The sequence below is a fragment of the Parasteatoda tepidariorum genome, chromosome 11 (assembly GCF_982258835.1).
Source record: "Parasteatoda tepidariorum strain Cologne lab strain chromosome 11, Ptep-v5.0, whole genome shotgun sequence".
In the NCBI taxonomy this organism is placed as follows: Eukaryota; Metazoa; Arthropoda; class Arachnida; order Araneae; family Theridiidae; genus Parasteatoda; species Parasteatoda tepidariorum.
Window position 1 is genome coordinate 72,135,268 of NC_141765.1, and position 23,092 is coordinate 72,158,359.

The 23,092-nt window shown below is 25.7% G+C and overlaps 1 protein-coding gene across 3 annotated transcripts in view; it reads left to right on the forward strand.

The window, feature by feature from the left end:
- Positions 1-104: 104 nt before the first annotated feature.
- The window catches only part of Idua (alpha-L-iduronidase), a 32,104-nt gene continuing 9,116 nt past the window's right edge, over positions 105-23,092 (forward strand). For 2 of the 3 annotated variants that reach the window (XM_087155475.1, XM_071187339.2), the window contains exons 1-10: positions 109-318; positions 2,886-3,010; positions 6,110-6,250; positions 10,592-10,785; positions 12,855-12,950; positions 14,595-14,803; positions 16,018-16,118; positions 18,605-18,683; positions 19,684-19,933; positions 20,669-20,732. In XM_087155475.1, the coding sequence (XP_087011601.1) occupies positions 217-318; positions 2,886-3,010; positions 6,110-6,250; positions 10,592-10,785; positions 12,855-12,950; positions 14,595-14,803; positions 16,018-16,118; positions 18,605-18,683; positions 19,684-19,933; positions 20,669-20,732 (1,361 nt within the window). In that variant the 5' untranslated portion in view covers positions 109-216. Of the gene's footprint in view, positions 319-2,885; positions 3,011-6,109; positions 6,251-10,591; positions 10,786-12,854; positions 12,951-14,594; positions 14,804-16,017; positions 16,119-18,604; positions 18,684-19,683; positions 19,934-20,668; positions 20,733-23,092 lie in introns of all 3 variants that reach the window. The other variant, XM_087155477.1, reaches the window with a different exon arrangement.

Sequence of the window (23,092 nt, forward strand, 5' to 3'; positions counted from 1 at the left end):
ACCGAGAAACTTTTATGTCCCATATATCTTACTAGATGGCAGCATCATTTGACGTAGTCCTTATCATTTCAAACTAACATATGTTTTCAAACCCAAAGTGGTGCCTCTTTCAGCATTCTTCTTTGCACTCAACAAATCAACCAATGATGCAATCAATTTATCAATATCAACAATAACAACAAGCAGCAGCTGAGACCAAAGTGACAATCCTTTAATATGTGTATTTGTTCTTTAAAGTTTATAATCTTAACTATATTTCTTAATATTTTAAAAACTGATTGTTTACATTATAAAGATTCAAACTCAAATAAAATTGAGGTATATTTTACAACAACATAATTAATAATTTTAAAACCTGTTATGTCTCTTAAAAGTTAACAGTGGCAAGAAGCTTCAATTTATAATTTTTTTTTTTTGAATCCTTTAACTTAATTCTCATATATAAACTCTCATATATAATTCTCATATATAAACTTAATTCTATATATAAACCTATAAAAAACTTATGATTTTGATATATATTATTTGCCAATACTGTTCGATACTTCATAAAATTACTGTATTCTTTATAAATACCACTACCATTTTAGTTAATTACACTTTTATCTATATTATTAAATGACTTTAAACTTAATTTACGTACTTTAACGTACTTTTTAAATTAATTTTTGCTTGTACTTTCTTTAGTGCTTTACTTCCCCACCCCATAGGGTGGATAGAAGATATACCATTCAAATTGATCCTATGCTCTTAATATTAAATATGTTTTAAGATTAAATTATCTTTAATTTTCAAGATTATACAATTTTGTTAAATAATATTTACCCCGAGGATTTAATCTTGCTTCGTAATTATGATGATAAGATTAGTTTTAATATTTTGGATTTAGGTTTTCTGTGATTTTATTTTTAAGTTCCTTTCTTGCCACTGCCTCGAGGTTGCAGAAACTTGGCATTTATTTTGGCATGGGTATGATACTTAAATCTTACCGAATATTCTTTGAATCTCTAATTACTAAATATCTAGAAATTATTTAGATTTATATTTGACCAGAGTCATAAAAAAAAATTATATCCTTATGTAATATGGCAGGTAAAAGAAGATTCCTGTATCATGATCTGCAGCAAAATTATCACCAAGTATTGGCAACTTCCAGGCAGTGGCTTGTGAGAAACTAAAAAAGAAATAAAAAAATAAAGACCGAAGAGTTCCTGATTAAACTCATAGCCACCTCTAAACAAACCTCTACATGCTTTAATAAAAAAAAAAAAATTCAGCTTTAAAAATACATTTGGCTTCTTGAGAATTGTAGTTGATGTGATAGATCAGATCATGATATAGTAATATCCCCCTATGGGGAAACCCTTCTCTTTATCTCAATATATATATTTTAATTTTTGCAAATTTAAAAATCTTTTGTCTCCTTGGCAATTGTTCTTGTCCTGAACAAGTACTGATACGGAAAAAAAACCTGAATATTATTTAACCTTATATGAATAATACTACATTTATCTTTATACATTAAGTTTGTTTTATTGAAATTCAGTATGTTTAATGGAAATACCAGTCATCCAAATATTTCGTACTTCAATTCAAATTTTAATGATTTAGTATAATAAGAGAATTTCACTCACTCATGAATCTATATATTCTAAATTTGAAGTTGAAGTATACTGCGTTTAAATTTTTTACATATTATAATGAACGGATAAAGATTGGTTTTATGTCTCATTTAATTATTATTTTATACAAAAGGAAAAAAACTTTAATGAATCATTAATTTAATTTCAGCTTAATTAAAAAAAAGGTTTAGAAATTTAAAAAGCATCTTTCTGCACATTCTTAACAAATTAAAGTATTATTATTATTTTTTTTTAATGTGTAAAGTTTTTGGAAGCGAATTGTTGCAGCGAATTTAGATTTTATTCCTCTAAAATTTGGAATGCTTGCATTACCCATTATTATCGATCTTAATGTATTTTAAAATTCTCTTCAGAAATAGAATAATATGTGTATACTACGGCTTAAAAATATTATTACTCAACATTCCTGGCCATGTAAAAATTCCAACCAGGCCAGTATTTTTTATCCTTGCATACCTAGTAACGCATTTATTAAGTCAGAAAAAAGTGCCTTCCATATTTTGATAAAATTGTTATAATGTCAGATTGGGCAAAAAATAGCATAGAAGAGGGAGAAAATGATTATACTTGATGCAAGACCTAAATATTATCAAATTTAATTAAATATTTAAGAATTCAGTTGATAAAGTAAGCTTATACTTTCTTTATCTCCCTAGTCATGGTTATTTAAAAAATATATGTAATCATTAAGCATAAAAATTAATCATTAAGAATAAAAAAGTAATTAATTATACGATCATTCATAAGTTTTCAATTATAAGCAATCAAAATAGATGTTCAGGCATGTATTTGGTCTTGTATACTTTGTACACTTACAATCATAACAACAAATCAAAATTAACATTGATAATTTGACACTAATTATGAATTGTTTCTTATACTTAAATATAAAATTCATAACAATCAATGTAAATATAAAAATCTTTACATGTCCTGACAGTTGTGTTACATTTTTTTAAATTTCTCAAACCCTGATGTATGAATTTTTAGATTTCTTATTATAAAAAAAAATGTTAACTTTCAAATTATATAGCCATCATTTTTATTCTTCTAAAATGGGACAAATACTTCATTAGCTATAGCAACTTAAAAAAGTTTCCCAATTCACCTTCAAGATGTTAAAGAATTCAATTTTGTTCAGATTTGTGGGTCTTTATGTGTGTATTGTTAAGAGGGTGATATTAGATTCAGTCTTCATTGCTATCGCTAATAATTGTATTATTTATTTATTTTTTTATCTAGATTTTAAAGCCTAAAATATATTATGAGAATGAAAAAATCTCTAGTGCTGAGCATTTTGAAGTGTTTGTTATTGAAGACCTTCTATTAAACAAAGAAACACTTTTTTGGAAAAGTACTGGGTTATGGTAAGTGCTAAATTGAAAAAGTTTAAATTTATTCTCTATTGAAATATAGATATGTTTTCCATCAGTGGTAATATTATGTGTGTATATATATATATATATATATATATATATATATATATATATATATATATATATATATATATATATATATATATATATATATATATATATATATATATATATATATATATATATATATATACACTATAACACAATGGAGACTAAAAGGATAAAAAGAAAAGAGAGAGTAATGAAAAAAATTAAGTAAAGTAATAATAAGTTTTATTTTATTATTATTATTTATTATTATATTTTATTTTATTAATATTTTCATTAATATATTTATTCAAATTGATGGAATCCCACAAAGATCTAATTTTTCATCTCTCTTAGTTAGTTTATTTTTACACTACTATGAAAAAAAATATGCTCTTAATATTAAATTTGTTTTAAGATTTATTGATGATTTAATTATCTTTAATTTTCAAGATTATACAATTTTGTTAAATAATATTTACCCCGAGGGTTTAATCTTGCTTCGTAATTATGATGATAAGATTAATTTTAATTTTTTGGATTTAGGTATTAAAAAAGAAGAAAATATCTGAATTGTTGAAAAAAGAAATTATTTTAATTTTAGTATAAATAAACTAATTACTTGGAATTCTTATGTTTCTAAAAACATTTATTGCAATATCATTTTAAATCAAATGAAAATCAAACTTAAAAGAATCTGTAGTAATGTTTATCAACAAAACAAATCAACTAACTCTTTCAAAATATGTTAAAAAAAACAATGGATACCCAAATAATGTTTATAAGTTCTATATAAAATTATTGAGTTAATTGTATGTTATTATTATTAATAAATTAACTAAAAATTTCTTTAACTAAGTTTATATTTTTGCCATATGCAAATCCAATTCAGACAAACCTGTGGCTAAAAATCTATGAAAACCAGGCAAATCATATTTTTTTAATAAATGCTAATAATTTTGTTAAAATCATTAAAATTGTATAATCAAAAATCAAACTTTCAATTATAAACTTTAAATTATCCTGTATGTTATTTCCTTACGCATATCCATTTTCGGGCCAATCCAAGGTAACTAACAAATCAAACACGCTCCAGTAATGCAGTAAGAAGGGGCCGTAAAAATATCCCTCCATTTATGCATCTATTTTCATATTTTGTAATCTGGCAAACTTGTTATGAAGATATTGTAAATCATTTTTGAAAGATGTCAGTTCATTTGATTTCGCTACTCATTTTATAGATTATATTTTGTATTTTATTCTGTATTTTTCTATTTTTGCTTGATTTGTTTTATTTGGTATATTTTTACTTAATATGTTCCCTTTTCATTTCAATATTTTGGGTGCTCCTCACACTATTGTATTGTTATATTTTGCTTTGGCTATGTCAATACAATATTAGAAAACACTCTTTATTGTGGATATAATCATGTGAGCTGATGAGATGATTATATCTTTCCATTATTTTATTTACAGGCTTTTTAATTTTTTTAATAACTTTTTAAAAATATTTTTAGAAAAAATTAACTCTAATAATTTTTTTTAAATTATTTAAAAAAAATATATTTTAATAATTTTTCTTCTTCTCTTTTTATTAATCTTCATTATATTTTTTTCCCATTATGTTTCTCTATATTTTTAATATGTATATATATATTGTTTTGATTACTTTAATTTTATTGTTACCCGTTTTCTGCAGCGGGTGCAGGCACGTAACATAACAATTGTCTAATGATTAATATTTGTTATAGATCTGCTGTTATTTATGAAATGCATGTTTTGTGTTAAAAAATTACCATAATGCAAGTGAACTTCAAACTTAATTGGGTTGCAAAATCGAAAGCAACACTGAAAATTTGCACCAAAAGTGCAAAAAAATTGCAAGGCTATGGAGTTGAACATTAGTAGTCGTAAACCCAAAATTGGATCGGCTGTTCAACGACGGTTATAAAATAAAAATAATTGAGCATTTTACATTGCATTAGGACGAGTATATGAATAAATATGTCCTTAATACAGTATTTGCTCATTGAATAGCTTGCTGAATAATTGGTTTTTGTGCTAAAAACAACAACAGGTGAAAGTATTGTAAATTCTGAATTAGTTAAATAAAGAAGTAGGAAGCTGCAATCAACGTACTTATCCACTAAGCTGAAAAACAAGACCCATGTTTGTCGCTCAGTTAAAAATAAGTTTTTTGAACTTGTTCTTCATAAAATATTGTATAGTTTTTGTGAGCTTCCTAGTTTAAAAATCTTATATTTCTTTCTGATGTGTCTGAGTGCTTGTTTCCAAACTAAATCAAAAGCTCTTCAGTAAAAATGCATTAAGCAAACAAATTAACGCTTTACTGAACTTACTAACAACTAAGCCTCTGTTTTTCCATTTGGTAACAGACCATTTTATGAATGGCTTTATACTTTGTCAACAAATATTTAGTTATTCATAATTAATAATTACATGAAAAGAATAATGCAGTTTTATTTTTGCAACATGACAAAAAAAAAAAAAAAAACATTTATGCATATTCCTTACCATATTGCAAAAATTTTCAAATAATGACTTATTTTAAAGTTTATAGGCTGGGATTTTTCTCTTAATTTAAAAATGCAGCAAAGTTCAGGTATATTCAGTGCTATGTAAACTAAAGTGAAAAATAAATAAATAAGATTAATAATAAAAACTTGAATATAAGACAAATGAAAATACAGAAATAGAGATACTATAGTTTTAGTTACAGGAACGAGAACTTTAATCATGAGCTTGAATTTTTCGGGAGTCATTCCAAATTTTGAAAAATCCTAATTATCCCCACTCACCCATTTCTTATCTCCCTTTCTCTTATTATCTTCTTCAAACTTGTTCTTCTGTCCCTGTTGGTTAAACCACTTTGCTGAAAAACAGTTTGCCTCTTTACTTTTTTACCATCATTTGATGTTTGGACATTGAGGAGGGTTCTTGTTTACCGAACCAAAACTATATTAATGCCCATTTCTGTACATTCAAAGTTTTATTTGTTTTCATTATTATTTGTTTGAAAATATTAAAATCAAATTTTCATAGTCCCCCAGATCCTCATCAAAATGCCCATGCATTTTTATTGGCACCAGACATGAAGCAAAATTTCTTCCACATTGGTTCACTTCCTCAACATGGTATTATTCAAGTCCGTATTCATTGGTTGTTGGATCTAATCAAACTCAAGTAATAAATTTTTTGTATAATTAGTTTATTAAATATTTTATATTTTTCACAATTTATTTCTATAAAAAATTGTTAATTTTTACTAGCTGATGTATTCTCTTCATTTGCATAAAATAAATTTTTAATTTAAAGGAATTATGTACCAAAAACTGAATTCTTAAAAAAATCCCCTTACTCAAAATCCCTCTAAAATAGGTACAGAAAACTATTTCTTTAAAATCCGTAACGTGACAAAATATTTCAGGTAAAATAAATTTTCGTTAATAATTCTTTCTTGTTGATGTTTAATTTCAATTGAATATAATCTCATTTTTACCATAACCTATGTTTCTGTTTTGTTTCTAAATAGAAAAAAAAATGTAATAGGCATACTGTTTTAAAAAATGATATCAGAGTTGATTATTTATACGTATTCAATGATGCTTTGATAGTTCTGTATATAGATGATTTTAAATAAGATATCGAAAATGATTATTTGTTCTTATTTTTTTTTTCTAACAGGTGAAAAGAAAAATTTAATAAATTCAATAGAAAGTCAGCTGTTTGGCTTTTGGTGTAACTAATCTATTCAGACAATTCTTAAGAATCTTGTAAATTTCTTATCTAAGTGCAATGCATGTTGTTTTGGTGAGAAAAGGTGGCATGTATTTTGTCAGCGCTAGAAATTTATCAATCATCAAAGATAAAAAGTAGAAGTGAAAAATTTTAAATTTAACCTTAATAAAACTTAAATGACATAGAACTTTAATAAAACGTAATCAACTAATCAACATCATACTGAATGTCAGATATCAAACATAAAAGATGAATAGGTGAAAGAACAAATTTTGGAAATCCTATTGTAGCGTGTCTACCATTACAACTATTTAATTCCAATTCACTATTATATAAGACATGTACCTTTTCATAAATGAAGGTTGACATAGTCGATAACACTCTCCCTACATTGGTGACTTTCGGATGTGATCTGACCATGCCTTCTTTGAGAGTAACGCCTAGTTTTATGGATAGTCCACATTGGGCAGTTAACTTGCTATTTACGACTGCAACATTGTCTTCCTTCTGCAATCACCTCCGGATCACCAATGTGGGGAGAATGTTATTGATTATGTCAACCTTCTTCCATGAAAAGGAACCCCCAAATAGAATCATTTACACATATCTTACATACAAGTGAATTGGAATTGAATAATGTAATGGTAGACACGCTACAAGTATATATATCTATTTCAGTTCAGTTCGTTACAGTTCAGGTTTGATATAGAAATTTATGTGTTAGACAGGTACACAGAAACTCCGGTACTTGAACCAAGTATGTCTTTTGATTCCACCATAGAAATTTCAGTCCTCGAACCTAGTTTGATCTCAATGTGGTGCTAAATCTCTTTTATAGAAGGGTGATATTTCCAATTACCAAACCTTCTTTGATCTTTTTAGAAAGAAAACTCTTTAAAGCTAATTCTTTTAGTTTTTCAAATACAGTTTAGAAAGTCTTTGTATTTTCATTATGAAGCATCAAAAATTTTTTCTTCTGCTGATTCTTTAAATGATTCATTTTTGAAAAAAAGAATTCTCTTTATATTCTTTTTTCAAATGTTTCTGAATAGTTCAATATTTTTATGCTAAACTCTTACTTTTTGTAATATTTATTGGTCTGGTACAAATTTTATCCATACGCACTTGAGAACTTTTACTAAGGGTTGACAAACATTAAAGGAGGTTTTTGTTTGTTTTTAAGGTTTCTTTGCCATTGAGAAATATGGTAATTCGCCAAACTTTTTATTTCATTTGTATTTTTGCATTATACTGTCCCTTTCCCGATAAGTGCTTATCAATATACTAGAATTTCCATTTAATAACAGCACAACACAAATAAGCAGCTTTTTGTCATCTTTTTAATTAATGTATTTTCCCCAGAAAATCATTCCTGGAAAATGATTTGATAAGTGTGGCTTATCATCGTATTGCACCTAACACTTCATACATAAATAATATTCCACCTCTGCAACATATATTGAGAGTGTATTATTGTGAGAGATACCAAGAGCAGAAACATTGGGTAAAAGTCTAATGATCTAGTTTGAGGCATGTTGGAATGCTCTATATCTCACATGATAAATAAAAATAGGCTGCACAAAAATGATTAAATATAAATAAGTAAAAAAAAACCTTGCACTGAAAAGAAAATGTAATATGTATTAATAATAATTCTGAAAATCGCTTGAATCTAATTTAAAAAATAACACAGTTGGTACAGGCAGCAGCTAAAGAAAAAGCATCAGTGCAGTGTGCTAGTACCCACTTGAAAATGAAGCCTGTTGTGAAAGTCATCTTCGTATTAAATTATTCTTATTTCCTTCTTAAGCAATTGAATTTAAGCGGTTTTTTAATATAAATCAAAAGTTATCAGTCTTGTTTTTGTCAAATTAGACAAAATTTTTGAAATCTAAGGATATTTAGGCAGCTAAAAATATAATCTTATTTGTCTAAAATTTTGTATTATAAAGACGGTTTGAAGAAAAAAAATTTTCTACATATTGGCGTTTCTACAAATTTGTGATTCTCATTTTTTTACTCTACACTGTTGCATATTTCTCTTAACCTTACAGAAACACCAAATGAAGCTGCAAAAAGAAATTAGAATATTAGGTTGGGACAAATTTTAAACAAACTTTACATAAAAAAAATTAGCAGCTAAGATTGTGAAATTTTATGAAAAATTGCCAGCAGATGTTAAGTTAAAAGTTACATGGTGGTCATATATATTTTTCACTGTAATCTTAACATTTGTATTCAACATTTAATAAGCGTAACTAGAAGAATAAAAAAAAAACTTCATTTCATTTATTTTACAATAAAAATTTAATATTTACTTGCCTGATCGGATTTTTTAAAGTCTCTGGCTTGCCTAGTCTAAATCCTGGTGGGGACACTAAAAGCCCCAGTGACCTTTTAAGAAAAGACTGGTAGTATCCGAAGAATCTTAATATTTTATAGTTAAAAGATTGTTTAGAAATTATTAGATACCACACACTTTCATTATTAATCATTAGCAATACAAATTTTCTCTAAGTTTGAATTACTGTATTTAAAGAGAGTTCCAGACCACAAATAATAAAGAAAATTTTCTTTACATTGTATTTAGACAATCCTTTTGACTTAATGTCAATAGTATCAGAATGAACAAGAATTGTTTATATGTTATTGTTATGCAATTATTGAAGTATCTTTAACCTTCCAGCATGCGTGCTCAGTAATTTTACCTCAGCATGCACATCATATTTTTTATGACAGCTGTTATTTTCCGTTTTTTGCATGGAAAACGACAAAAATGAATGATTATTAATAATAATTTTGTCAAGAAATAATCTTATCATGTATAACAATCCAAAGTATGCCATCATTTCCACTTTCGAGGTAACAGTAGTCTATATCTCTTGAGTATCATTTTAGCAAACTTATGCATTCATTTGTACAATTCAAAATTTTATCAATCATATTTATGTCGATTATTTTTAGAAATGATTCTATTTCATCCTTGTCATGGTGCTTTAGGCCCGGTGATACTTTTACAATATTCCTCTTTTTTGTTTTTGAGCAGTCTGTATACTTCAGTTTTCACCACTTGGAAGATTTATCCTTGCTAATATGGGGCGTGTCATCTTTTTTTTTTGCTGAATTATTATCATTATAATTGCCCAAAATATGTTATTCAGATTCACTACTGATATTATTTATTTCTATATCTTCTTCATTCTAATCGCTAACAATCTCAAATCCAAATATTTTTTTTACTTTTTCTTCGTGAGACAATTCTCATAGAAAGTGGGGAAAAATCCCCTGATTGTAGGTATTTTTTGCCATGAAAACCCAATATAAAAATTATAGATTCGATTTTATGCAAATTAAAATAATGCCTGTCATTTATGAACACAAAATTATATAACACTTGTGAAAAAAATATTTTTCAAATTTTCTCCCACAACCACGCACGTGTCATAAATTTTCAGACAAACAACCACATAGTACGAAACCTTGTTTAGAAATAAAATTGTCACTTGACTTTCTATTGGCACATTCCATTATTTGAGGAAGGAAGGGTTGAAAGGAGGAATAGAAATGACCTGTTGAAGTCTCAGCTGTGATATGCGAAAAAATCCATGAAAAACCGATTTTGTCATAAAATTCGCTCAGGTGCGCCTGCTTGAAGGTTAAAGGAATGTCTCCACTGTTAAAATTATTTGAGTCTTAGTGTTAATTGCATTTGTTATTATTTTTTTAAAAATTTTTTGATGATTACTAGGCTAATTTATATTTTGAATTTATGATCTGTTTGTATAGAATTCTTCCAAATTTTGTGGTCAGTTTTGATTTTAAGTATCTGGATGATTTAATCCTTTCACTTTGGGAAAATGGCCTTCAACCAGGCTTTGAATTGATGGGTAATCCTTCAAATTATTTTACTGATTTTGAAAACCAAACCCAGGTATATTTGTGGAAAGACATGATTCAAAGTTTAGCTGAACATTACATTGGTAAGTTTAAAACATTGGTTGTATTGTAAGGTCACCCGCATGGTCTTTTTCAAAAGTGACTACATTTTCCAAATTGTTTTATTTTATTTGTTGTTATGATATGTGTGTGCGCATGCATGTGTGCTTGGTTGTGTGTACTTGTCAAGTTTATGAGAAAAACAAATTTAATGAGGTCCTATTTTATTATATGTATCCTAGCCTAATTAGTATCCTTGTCTATTTGTATTTGTCCATAAAAGTTGAGTTTGGCTGTGTGAATATCAAATTTGAACCAAGTTATAAGTTTCCTGGTTTTACAAATAAACCACTAATCTGGATATGAAGTAATCTTAAAGTGTGCTCCAAATCTTGAAAACTGTGTGCAACAAAATATTACTTAAAGTATTAGTCTATATTTTACAAAACAAAAGTGTTTGTATCGTAGCTTTTTATTCAATTGTTTTTTAAAATTAGTCTTAAAACTATTTCTTTTCATTGATAGTATTTAGGATATAAATAATTAAACTGCACAAGTTACGTATTTGTCAATCTTTACAAATTTGAAATATTATCTTTTAATTTTATATTTAGAAAACTGTAACAGGCATTTTAGTTCGATTTTTCTATAGATAATAGCAAATATAGATAATATTTTTCTTTAAAAAAGAAAGATACTAAAATAGCGATGTATTATATTTCATTTTATTTCTAGTGTCTCATTTATGTTATTATTTTTAGGGACATGTAAGTTAAAAATTGCCATTTATTTTATGGAATTCTTAAATATATTTTATGTCAAAGAAAATTTAGTACTTCTAACTAAATTGTTTTTATGATTAATTTTTGTAAATTCTACAAATTTAGAAAATTAAAAGGTTGGACACTGTTTATTTTTTGTAAAAAGCCAGTCTCGTTCTAAAATTACTTTGAAAAGAGGCATATCTGGAATCGTTAGGACTCTTTCTGTATGGATAATAGTTTTTAATTTAAACAAAGGTCAAACTTGTATTATTCAATGCAATAAATAAATAAATAGTAATTGATGCTAATGCATGCAATAACATTATGTTATTGGTTAAATTACATTTATTTAACTTAGGAATGTATGAAATAAAAGTTTTTAATATTTCACTGATAAAATATTAAAAAGCGATGCAAAAGTAAGTAGTAATAATTGAACTTTCCTTTTTATGAATAAAAATATGTTCTATTCCATTTGATGTGAAAAATCACCAGCACCAGTATTTAGATAGCTACAAATTTAAAAAAAATAAGCTTGACAGTTGAAAAGTAAATCAATCCAATTTAACAATAAAAAAAATACTTAACAAGGTCCATAATGAGTAGATTTTTTACTGAAAACTTTAAAGATTTTTACCAATACAAAACCTGGCTGGTAACACTTCTTTCAAACTTCATCTATCTTCCACTTAAGTAATATTTATCATTTATTCCTCTCAGCAAAATTTGTTTTCGTTTCATTTAACTGATCATATCTTTTCAACAACTTTCTAACTGTAATCACAACTCCTTAATTATTATTGATATCTAGAAAGTATGCCAACATTTTGCCATTTGCTCAATAGTTATAAATTACAACAATTTCTAAATAGAATGAAGGTTGATTTTTAATTTATAATTTCCAATTTTGTTTTAAATGTTATTGATTTTTTTACAAGTCAGAGCTGTTTCAAAACACAGTTGATAAGCTATTTATCAATCCTCATTTGAACTTGACCTATTGTTTTCTTTTAAAATGACTCAAAACTTGCTTTGTTCCATTTGAAATGGGGGGAAAATATAATTTTATCTAAAAAAAATTTATATTGCATGCATGAAAAAGTGATAATTTAGAAATCCAACCTGTTGATATTTAAGTTATACTGAAGATCACATTTGGTCGAAATTTGAAATTGGTAGAAATTGAATTAGAGTTTCATGCAATACACGTTTAAAATTTTAACTTCGGTTCATAAAATTTCTTAAAATACCAATAAAAAAAATTTATGATTTAGTCACATGGTACCTTTTTCTAATTTGTTCAAAACAGTAACATGAATCACCTTATTTTATATTATATTATATTATAGGTCTCTTTGGAATTAAATATGTGGTTCAATGGAATTTTGAAACTTGGAATGAACCTGATCATAAAGATTTTGATAATTTGAATTTCACCACTCAAGGCAAGTTAAAACATCTAATGATATTATTTGATCAATTATTACCACCATTATGCTAACAATAGCTATAAATGAAAAATTTATACTTTACTATCTGTAAGTACAGATTACAATTGAAAAAATTTTAAAATTTTTATATTATTTTTAAACATTACTTTTCTTAGCCTTTCATTTAGTAATGTTGTGCAATATGTCTATAAAAATACTTTACTACAATATCGCTCTTAAAAAAGAATGTCTTTCAGGTAGATTAAAAATTTGCGCTAATTCCAAAAATCAAATGTCTTACAAAATGAAGACAAAAATATTTTTTTTTTTTTTTAAAAAAAATGCTTTATTCAAAAAACAAAACTAAGATTTTTGTTTTAAACCAGTTCTTTTTATTTATTTATTTAAAACAAAAGCGTGAATAACATTTTAAGCCTCAAACTAAAAGTAACTAAACCCATAAAAAAGCATTTCGCAAAATATATTTTAATTTTTCATAATTTTTGAATAAAGATTCAACATGATAGAAGTGAATGATTAAAAAAAACATATCTATAATAATTTAAAAATTTTAAATATGCTTATTTATTACTATACAATTCAACTTAATTTGTAAATAAGCATTTAATTATCTAAACATTATTTTAGTAGTGTGTGTAAAAGTTTGTTCCTCCCTTAATTATCAGTATAGATAAAAATGTCATACTTCAGCATTATTTACATTAATGTCATTATTTAGCTGAACACAATTAGTTGCATTAATGTAAATTAGTTATTATTATACATTTCTTGTTTTATTTTATTTATGGAATCAATATAAATTTTAATATAAAAGGGCATAAAATATTCAAGGTAATATATTTTTTTCAGTTAAAAAATATTTTAAATTAATAGAGAAATGAAAAGGAAAAGAAATGAAGATAGCAACTGGACTGTGAATCTCTAAAGGTTTGCATCCATATGTTAACACATCCTTATATTCTACTGTGTTAATAATACATATTCAGATTTTGCATTTACTAAGAAACATCTTGATTGAAGATACGTACAAATGGTAGCATTCTTAACATTTCTTATTGCTTCAAATTTTTAAACACCCGAACTTTGAAATGAAAACAAGAGAATGCCTATTCATAAAAAAATTATAAAACAGTAAAGTTTATCAATTTTATGATCATGCATTTTTACCAATATTATTTACTTTATATCTATAAAGAAAATAATAATATAGAAATAATGTATAGATGATCATTTAGCCTGTTCAGTATTCATGTTTTACCTTTTATTGTATATGTGTGTTGTCTATGGTAATTAAAGTTCAAGTTGCTAGTGAGAAACCCAAAATCAACTGATTAAAGTTAAATTTGGTATGATTAAATAATCTACTGTAACTTACCATTTTAAAATACATGTTCTGAAAGTGGTTAAAAATATATTAAAAATTTCTTCACAATTGACCTCAGGAAATCAAACAGAACTTAAATTCTGTTAATTTCAATATTTATTTGTCTTTTTTGATTCTTAGTTAAATTCCTATATTTTATGTGCATTCAACAGTTTATTTTAGTCGTAATAGGAAAAATGAAAACGAGTTTGCTCGTTATTATATTTTGAGCATTTAAAAGCATCTTGCGGTTTAAAAATACATAACTTTTATAGGATTCCTAAACTACTATGATGCTTGCTCGGAAGGTTTAAAGGCGGCTAATCCAAGACTTCGTCTTGGAGGACCTGGTGGATCATGTAGAATTCCTTCTGTTGGACATTCACCTTTGTGCTGGGCCTTACTTGCTCATTGTAGTTATGGGAAAAACTATTTTTCTGGAGAAATTGGTGTTCGCTTAGATTTTATATCTTTCCACAAGAAGGTCTGTAATGGTAAAACAATACTTCTTATTGAGATAATTTTTACAAGATATAACCGCAATAAATTCCTAGTGCTTGTTAATTATTGTTCTTTTCAGTGCTTGTTAATCATTTATATAGTGTCGATGCACTGTCTGCTATTTTATCCTTCTAAATCTCTATAATAGCTGTGTCATTGCATGTAATGGTTCAAGTTATTTCAGTGTTCGATGCATACAGATTTTATTGTTTGAATTTTATAGTTATTTTTCTGCTTTAAATTAATCATGTTTTAGATCTAGAGCAGATTTTTTTATTTATTTTTTATTTTTTTGTTGGAATTTCAGCTTTTATTTATTATGACAATTGGTTAGCTTAAGACATTTAAATATTTGAAAAGAAGTAATTTATTATTTAAAATTATAAGTAATTAAAAAAAAATTCAAGTAAACTAATAAATTATGAGGTAATACTATACTTTAATATTAATGCTGGTTAATAATATCATTATAATTATGATTATTAATAAAATATGTTTGTTTCTGGATTTACTTGAAGTTTTTTTTTCTTTCGAAAGTTTTTTTTAAAATGAGTTATTAGCTGCATTAATCTCACTCATATGTTAAAGCATTCATTTTAATTTGGCATTCATATGAAGTTCAGGATTGATTATGATGAAGTATATCAGCTGTATTCAGCATCTCCATTGGAACAGTTTTCTGCAAGGCATTTTCTTTTTGCTCAGCATGGCCTGTAGGTTAAAAATACCTGGGAAGAGAGAAGATATACAACCTTCCCCCTTAAGAGGAAGGCATGAAATGAAAGCCATCCCAGAACACCAGTCTTAAAAAAGTCTCATATTGTCACTAACCAGTTCCGCAAAAGTAAAGATGAAAATGTTCACAAATTTAGTTCATTCATTGTGTGGTATTAGTGATAAAAGTCTGTTGAGAGTTGAGAATGCATATAAATGCTTTTGCGTTGAATATCCTCCTATGCCAATCTTTTTTTTTTTTATGTTCAAGATAGAGTATAAGTCTTTTGAAAAAATATTTTATTAAATACAAATGTTTTTTTTAAAGCAGTCAGAGTATAGTTATTTTTAATTATTTATCCAAAATCTTACTTTAAAGGAGAAGTTTTAATTTAAAAAATGAAGGAAATAAAATTAGTAACTCTAATATCTGTTCTTTAAAATAAAGTAAATTGTAATTTTCTGTTGTAAATGTTTTTACAGGGAAATGGCAGTACAGATTTCATTTTTGATGAAGAATTGGAGACTATGCATTATATTAGAAAGACATATCCTTCTTTATCACATGTGCCATTCTACAATGAGTAATTATTTTTTCTATCATTATTTTTTAGTTTTTAAATTATATGTCCACACTTCTGATAATATTGAAGTTACAATATTCTTTGTTAAAAATATCACTAATTTGATATTTTTATTTTTATTGATAAATTTTAATTAATATTTTTAGCATTTATTTTTTTTAAGAGGAGGTCACCTATGACACGTTATAATAGCAGGACATTAGAGGAAAGTGAGTGTCCATCTGTTTGTAGGTGGCTTGAGCTCAGCATTAAAATGGCAAAATATGCTAAATAGATGTTATGTTAAATTTAAAAAAGAAAAGTAGTATTTGTAATCAAAATAAATTTTTATTTTTCTTAAAGAAGCTTGCTCCTATGCTCTTTTAAAAAGATATGCAAATATGTAGTGTCAATATAGTTTTAATTATAAAATTTACTCATCATGTATTGGTTAACTGATGGATGAACATTCAATGATTTGTCTGATGCATTTTTGGTTTTCAAATTATATTTATTATTTCTCTTTATTTTCCATTTCTCAATTATATCTAATTTGAAGTAACAAAAAATCTAATAAAATAATGTATTTTATATTTATTTTATTAATAAAACTTTGAAAATATTTATAATTTTATGTAAATTTACATAATTTGCAATTTCATTTTGCATATGATAACAGCTTTAAAACATTCACTGTTTTGAAATTAGAACAACATACAAAAATTCATTGTGATTAAATAATGCAGCTTATCTGAAAGTTTAATTGATCTCTTCTAAATTATTCAAAGTTTAATAATAAGGATATTTTAATAAATTTAATCAAATTCAAAGTGTCTTCATAATACAATATATATACTCTAAGAATTATAATATTTCATATTTAAAGTGACAAATAATAAAAAGTAAAAGTTTTTTTATTACTATTCCAATTTTGAAAAGAAATTGCTATTTTTTTAAAAAAAAATTTGATAATAAATCATTAAAGGAAATACTTAAATTGTTTGCAAACTCATTTCTTTGTTTATTTATCTTATATTGTTATAATTTGTTTTAAAAATAAGTATCTCTATCTTTGCATTGTTTACCATGCAATTTCTGCTTGTGCTCAAACTCAAAGGGGCGGCTGTTACAGTCGTTTTTTCTAACATTATTGGGATGAAGCATTAGTGAAACATTTACTGCTTACAAAAGCATTTATCTTAAGGAATGAATCCTTTAGGTACAACTAAAGACGCGATAAAAAAAGTTGCATATTTCATAATGCATTTTGTTTGTAATAGTTTAGATACCTTCTTACTCAACGATTAGTGATCCAAAATTTTTATTCTTAAAATTTCAAAAAAAAATTTTTTTTTCGGTGTGTAAAACTTAATTGAACAAAAGAAATTTCTTTCACAACCATTTTTAAATTATTTTTCTGAGCCTCTAGACTTTTCTAAAACATTTTATTGTTTTATATCTATCTTTATTGTAAAAAATGGAGTAGTTCAATTGAAATAAGAAATTTTTTTTTGAAAAAAAATTACTTTTGTTAAAAGTTATTATATATCTTTGAGTATTATTTTTTGATCATTTCATTTACAAATGTTAAATTTTTACTTATGAAAGCTCATATAATATACTTTTTTTATGTAGTTGAAATGTTTGCAATTTATAAGTCAAATTGTTATTAATCAACTAATAATTAGTTGACATTTGCTATTTCATTTAAGTTCAAAAAATTTTAAATATTATATCATATATTACTTATACTTTTATATACTTTTTTTTCATTTACTTGCTTAAATATGATGTAAAATATGAATCAAAAATACAAAATGTTGAAATATTTTTATTATACTTCCAATTTAAGGAATAGTTTTTATTCCCTCGTTATCAAATCGGATTTAACTTTTCTATTTTGAATAATCTAAACTGAATTCATTTCACTCATGTAAGAAGAAGAAAATTTCAGTATCTAATAACACAAGTTATTTGATTCCTTTCCTTAATATGTTTCTTTAATTTCCTTATATAAAGTTATCAATTTGTTAGTTTAATTTCTTTTCTTGTTATTATTTTTACAAAAGAACTTTAAAAATTTCAGTTAAACCATTAAGTATTAAAACTTATTTAAATGTTATCAATAATGATTAATTTAGTAGTTTAAAATTAAACATGATTTTGTCTTGATTATTTATCGGCTTACTTATTACATTCTTATGTTAAAAACCGTTCTAACTTCTTTCCATCAGGCATGGGTGAATGTTTAGAAAGTACGTGTAAGAGAAATTACTCATGCATGCGTGAATGTGATACCATTTGAGTGGTTCCTTCAACAGAAATGTAGAACATTTCTTGTAGTTCTTTGAGAATAGCTTCAGTTTTTTTTACTATTTATAACTTATTATGTGGCTGAAATCAGATACATTTCATCCAAATAACTGTATCATTATATTCTCTTTAATTTGTTTTCATTCGTGCTACAACTAACGTTTATAATAACTGACTTGCTTTATATTTTGTAGTGAGGCAGACCCTTTGAAGAACTGGGCTCTCCCGCAGGAGTGGAGAGCTGACACAACTTATGCAGCAATGGTTGTTAAGGTATATATAAAAATGTGCTACAAGTTATCCTTTTTTCTGATAGTTTCATCATTAAAGAATTTTATGCTGTAGTATATCTTCATATTGTTGTTTTTAACAAAAGAAAAATTTTATTATTTTAGCATTTAATGTCATAATAATAATGTAAAAATCTGAAACAGTTGATAAACTATGAGTGATAGTTTATTTTGTAGTTATTCTTTAGTTATTTTCCAAACTTTAAAAATTAATATGAGAAATGATATTAATGAGAGAATATTGTTGTTTCTTTTGTGTAATACTTCTTCTATAATGTACATTCAAATTCAATAGAATAATTGGGCAATCCCTAATTATTATTGAGCTACTTTTGTTTCTCATTCATTGCAATTTTAGACTTCAATTTTAACTAAACTTAGAAAAATGCATCGATTTAATCAAGCTGATCTTTAATAAAAAGGGAAGTTTTAGTTGAAAAAGTTACTGAAGTCAATCAAGATTTGTTTGTAAATTGTTAATTGAAATCAATGGTAAAAGAACTGCTTCTGCAAGTTGTGTTTAAAACGCATTTTTTAATTATTCAATTCAAATTTTTTTATTTTAGTTTTTAGCATGTAAAATTTTTATTATTATCATATTTTGCATTCAAAAGTAAAAAGTTTATTTGGTAACAAAAACAGTTGTTTAAAAGAAAAATAAAGATAGCATTAAAAATTATATTTTGCTAAAAAAAAATTTGGAAGTAGAACTATGCAAAAAATTATACTATGTTTATGTAAGTTATGTCAGTATTAATAAGTGAATTTTTTTTTAGTCTGCTAATTTATCACCTTAATAATTTTAATTTTTGAAAGATATGGATGATCTTATTTTTTTCATATTTCTTTATTTTAAACAAAATACTATAATTTCTTTATTTTCATTATTAAATTTCTTCTGTGATCCTTATTGGCTTGTGTTCATTATACTTTTACCTGTGTAACCTTTATACTTTTACTCTTAATTTTATGTCTTTATTTAGATCACTCTCAAACACATTTATTGGTTGATTCAAAAGAGCTCAGAAGTATTCATAACGTTAATGAGTAGTGATAATGCTTTTTTGAGTTATTTTCCAAATCAATTTACTCAAAGAACATTGCTGGCAAGATTTCAAATCAATAATACTTCTCCAAAGCATGTAGAATTTGTAAAGAAACCTGTATACTCTGCCTTTGCCCTTCTTAGTAAACTATGTCCTTATGTTTTGACAACTAAAGTACACATAAATGGTAATGTTGTAATTCAAAGTTTTTCCTTGACCTAATATTATTTTTAAACAATGCTATTTCAAGATGTATATCATAATTGAATTTTCTTAACTCAGCTTAAGCCAACAATCAGTAATATCAGCTTTATTATTAGTTTTATATTTGAAACTAAATGTTTTAAGTAATAATACATATTTGATAATTTTAGGAGCATACCAATGGTAATTTATATTACATTTCTGAATTGGTATAAATAGCCTTTGTCTGTTTACATATCAAACACATGTACAATCAAAGAAATGAATTCTTTTAATTTTAATTATAGGTTATTTTCTAGCATGAAAATAATTTTCTCCTTAGAATAGCCATTTTAAACTCTAATCTGTTCTTGATATTCTTGAAACTTTTCTATTGATGTGTCTGGAATTCTGTTATGAAGCCTTATAACTTTTTCTTAGTATATCTTTGCAAAAATAAATATTTATTTTGAAATTTAAACAGGTCCAATATCACTCCTCTTCAGCAGGTAGATATGACCTTTGACAGAGTGCTTTTGAGGATAAATTACTTTTAATTACAATTAACGCAACAGTTTTCTTACATTTGCTTTCTTTAAAACATTGTTTACCTACTTCTTATATTGTTCAATTTTATTAATGCGTAAAGAAAAATAATAAAAATTTGTTAACTATTTTATCTTGTCTACAGAATACTCATAATCAGAATTAACTTCAATAATTTATATTCCTTTGCCAGGGAAAAAATTGGCTGATAATGCATCTGAATTTGGAGTTATTGCTACTGCGTGTGACAATAAAAGGTTATTTTTTCTTGTTGATACCTTTTGAAACTGTACATTGTTTAACCTTTTAACTGATGCATTATTTAGACAAATTTGTGTCAAAATTTTTGTTCTATGTTTAGTTTTTCTATTGAATAATATGTGGAAAAGCTACCCGGTTTTACATGGAACTAAGTTCTAGGTGATTGGGTTGGGGGTCTCTTGTCTAAATAATATGGATTCTCCTTTTTACCTATAATATTATACTAACAACTAAGTGGCAATTAAAATTTTTCTATGTGTCCAGCGTTATGCAGAATAAATATACTTACATTTTAACACTAGAACTGGTTTGAAAATTGCTAAATGTACTAGTAGCCTCTCTTTATAATAATTTTATTTTAGTTGTGACTTAAAATATGACTCATTGGTTTATTTTTACTCATATGTATTTAACTTAATCTTTTATATAGTTTTACCATAACACTTAATTTAATTTCAATGCAAAATCTTTTCATTTTTTATCCTAAGAAATATATATTGCTTTTGTCTTTATTTTCTTGATTCAATAAATGTATTCTAAGATACAATTGCAAATTTAATTTTTTCATGTTATTTCTGAGAAGTATTTGTGTCTAAAATTACACACAGTGATATTTTCTGGGTTAATTCATGAATTTTAAAGCTGTTGATTCACAGACTTTCGCAAATTCAAAACTTAATATTCTGACAACATTTTCACAAATTTAAAATTTGAAAATTTCACAAAATTCCATCAATGAAACAATTATTCCTTCCCTTACCATTATCCTTTTTTCTACTCGAGCATTCTCACTACATGTGATCACATATCAACGTGTTAAGTGCATGCACAAGCAGTTTGTCTTAAATGTAGTTTCCAAATATTCACATGTGCATTTAGAATATGCTGTATGAATGCTACCATGGCTGTAGCATGTGTTTTTACATAGAAAATTAAGAAAACAATGGTAAAAATGTAACAAAAACAGATGTATAAAATTGATGATATGGTCCCAAAATCGCATACTTTCAAATAATTGTTTGCTGCAAAAATAGTTATTTTTCTAATATTTTTAAAACTTATATTTTAGAAACCGTTTTTTTTTAAAATTGCATTTTAAAAAAATATGATGTGATGAAGCTAGTTTTTGATGCATGTAAGACAGTATAACATTAACTAGGATGAATTTTTTTCAAATTCCGATCTGTAACTATATATTTATGTATATGTACATATTAATATCTATACATATTAAATAAATGCAGTTTGTTTTATTTGGCAGCAATAAAATCGAATCAAGTCAACATGATTCTGAGATTTTAATATGATATTTTGACTTAGAAATTTTGAATTGCATATTTCATTAAACACTATTAACACACTCAAATGCAAGGAATCTACAATTTCAGTTAAAATTCGAGAATACGGTTCTTAATATTTTATAATTGTGTTTTCAAAAATGTTATTGCAATTTGTTAATTTTGCATGTTTTGTTAATTCATTTTTTATTTTCCTTTTAAAAGTTCTTAAAAAGTATTATAACAATTAACATTAAATTATCTGAAGGGAAAAAAAATCATGAATGACACACAAATGAAAGTACAGAAATGAACAGACTATAGTTTCAATTCTAAAAGCTACCGCTGTGTCTAGAGACTGAACAATGTTAGAGATGTAAAAAGACAAGCACAGTGGCAAAAGCTCAAAGTGGTTTAGCCAAAAGGGACAAAGGAGCAAGTTTGTGAGATTAACTGGTCTTAGTTTTGTTATAACCTAATGTTACAATTAAATTGCTGGGATACCAAAAAAATGCATGTATGCCCTAATTAACTCTAATTACATAGTATAGTTTGCATATAACATTTTTCTTTCCTTTTTTGTTGTTTCAAATTTGATTTTTATTTTCTATGATAAGAATAATAAGAGTGCCTGAGTCATTTTATAAATCTTGACAGCTTGCTGCAATTGTTTTCACTGTACATAAATATTTAAAGTAGCTTCCTCTTCCTGAAATTAGCCCCTTCTTTTGTATTTCATTGGTAATTTTCTTTCTCTAATTGAATTGTTAGATCAAATTGTGGAAAATTTAGTTTTTTTGTATTTATACGCTTATATCCAAAAATTTATAAAATTCTGTCTGCAAACTTTCAACAAGCATTAACTTAGCTTGTTTGCAAAAATTTAATAAAATTTTGTTTAGCAAAATTATGATACTATGACTCGTTAAAATTAAAGTTTTTAAAAACACTATTCACTATGTAAGAAGAATTTAAGAGTCTAATTTCTTTCTGAGAAACAGCAATCTTTGAAGCATTTATAATGGGATTTTAAGAAACATCTTTTTAATGTGCTTACTTGTACATTGTATGAACTTGTA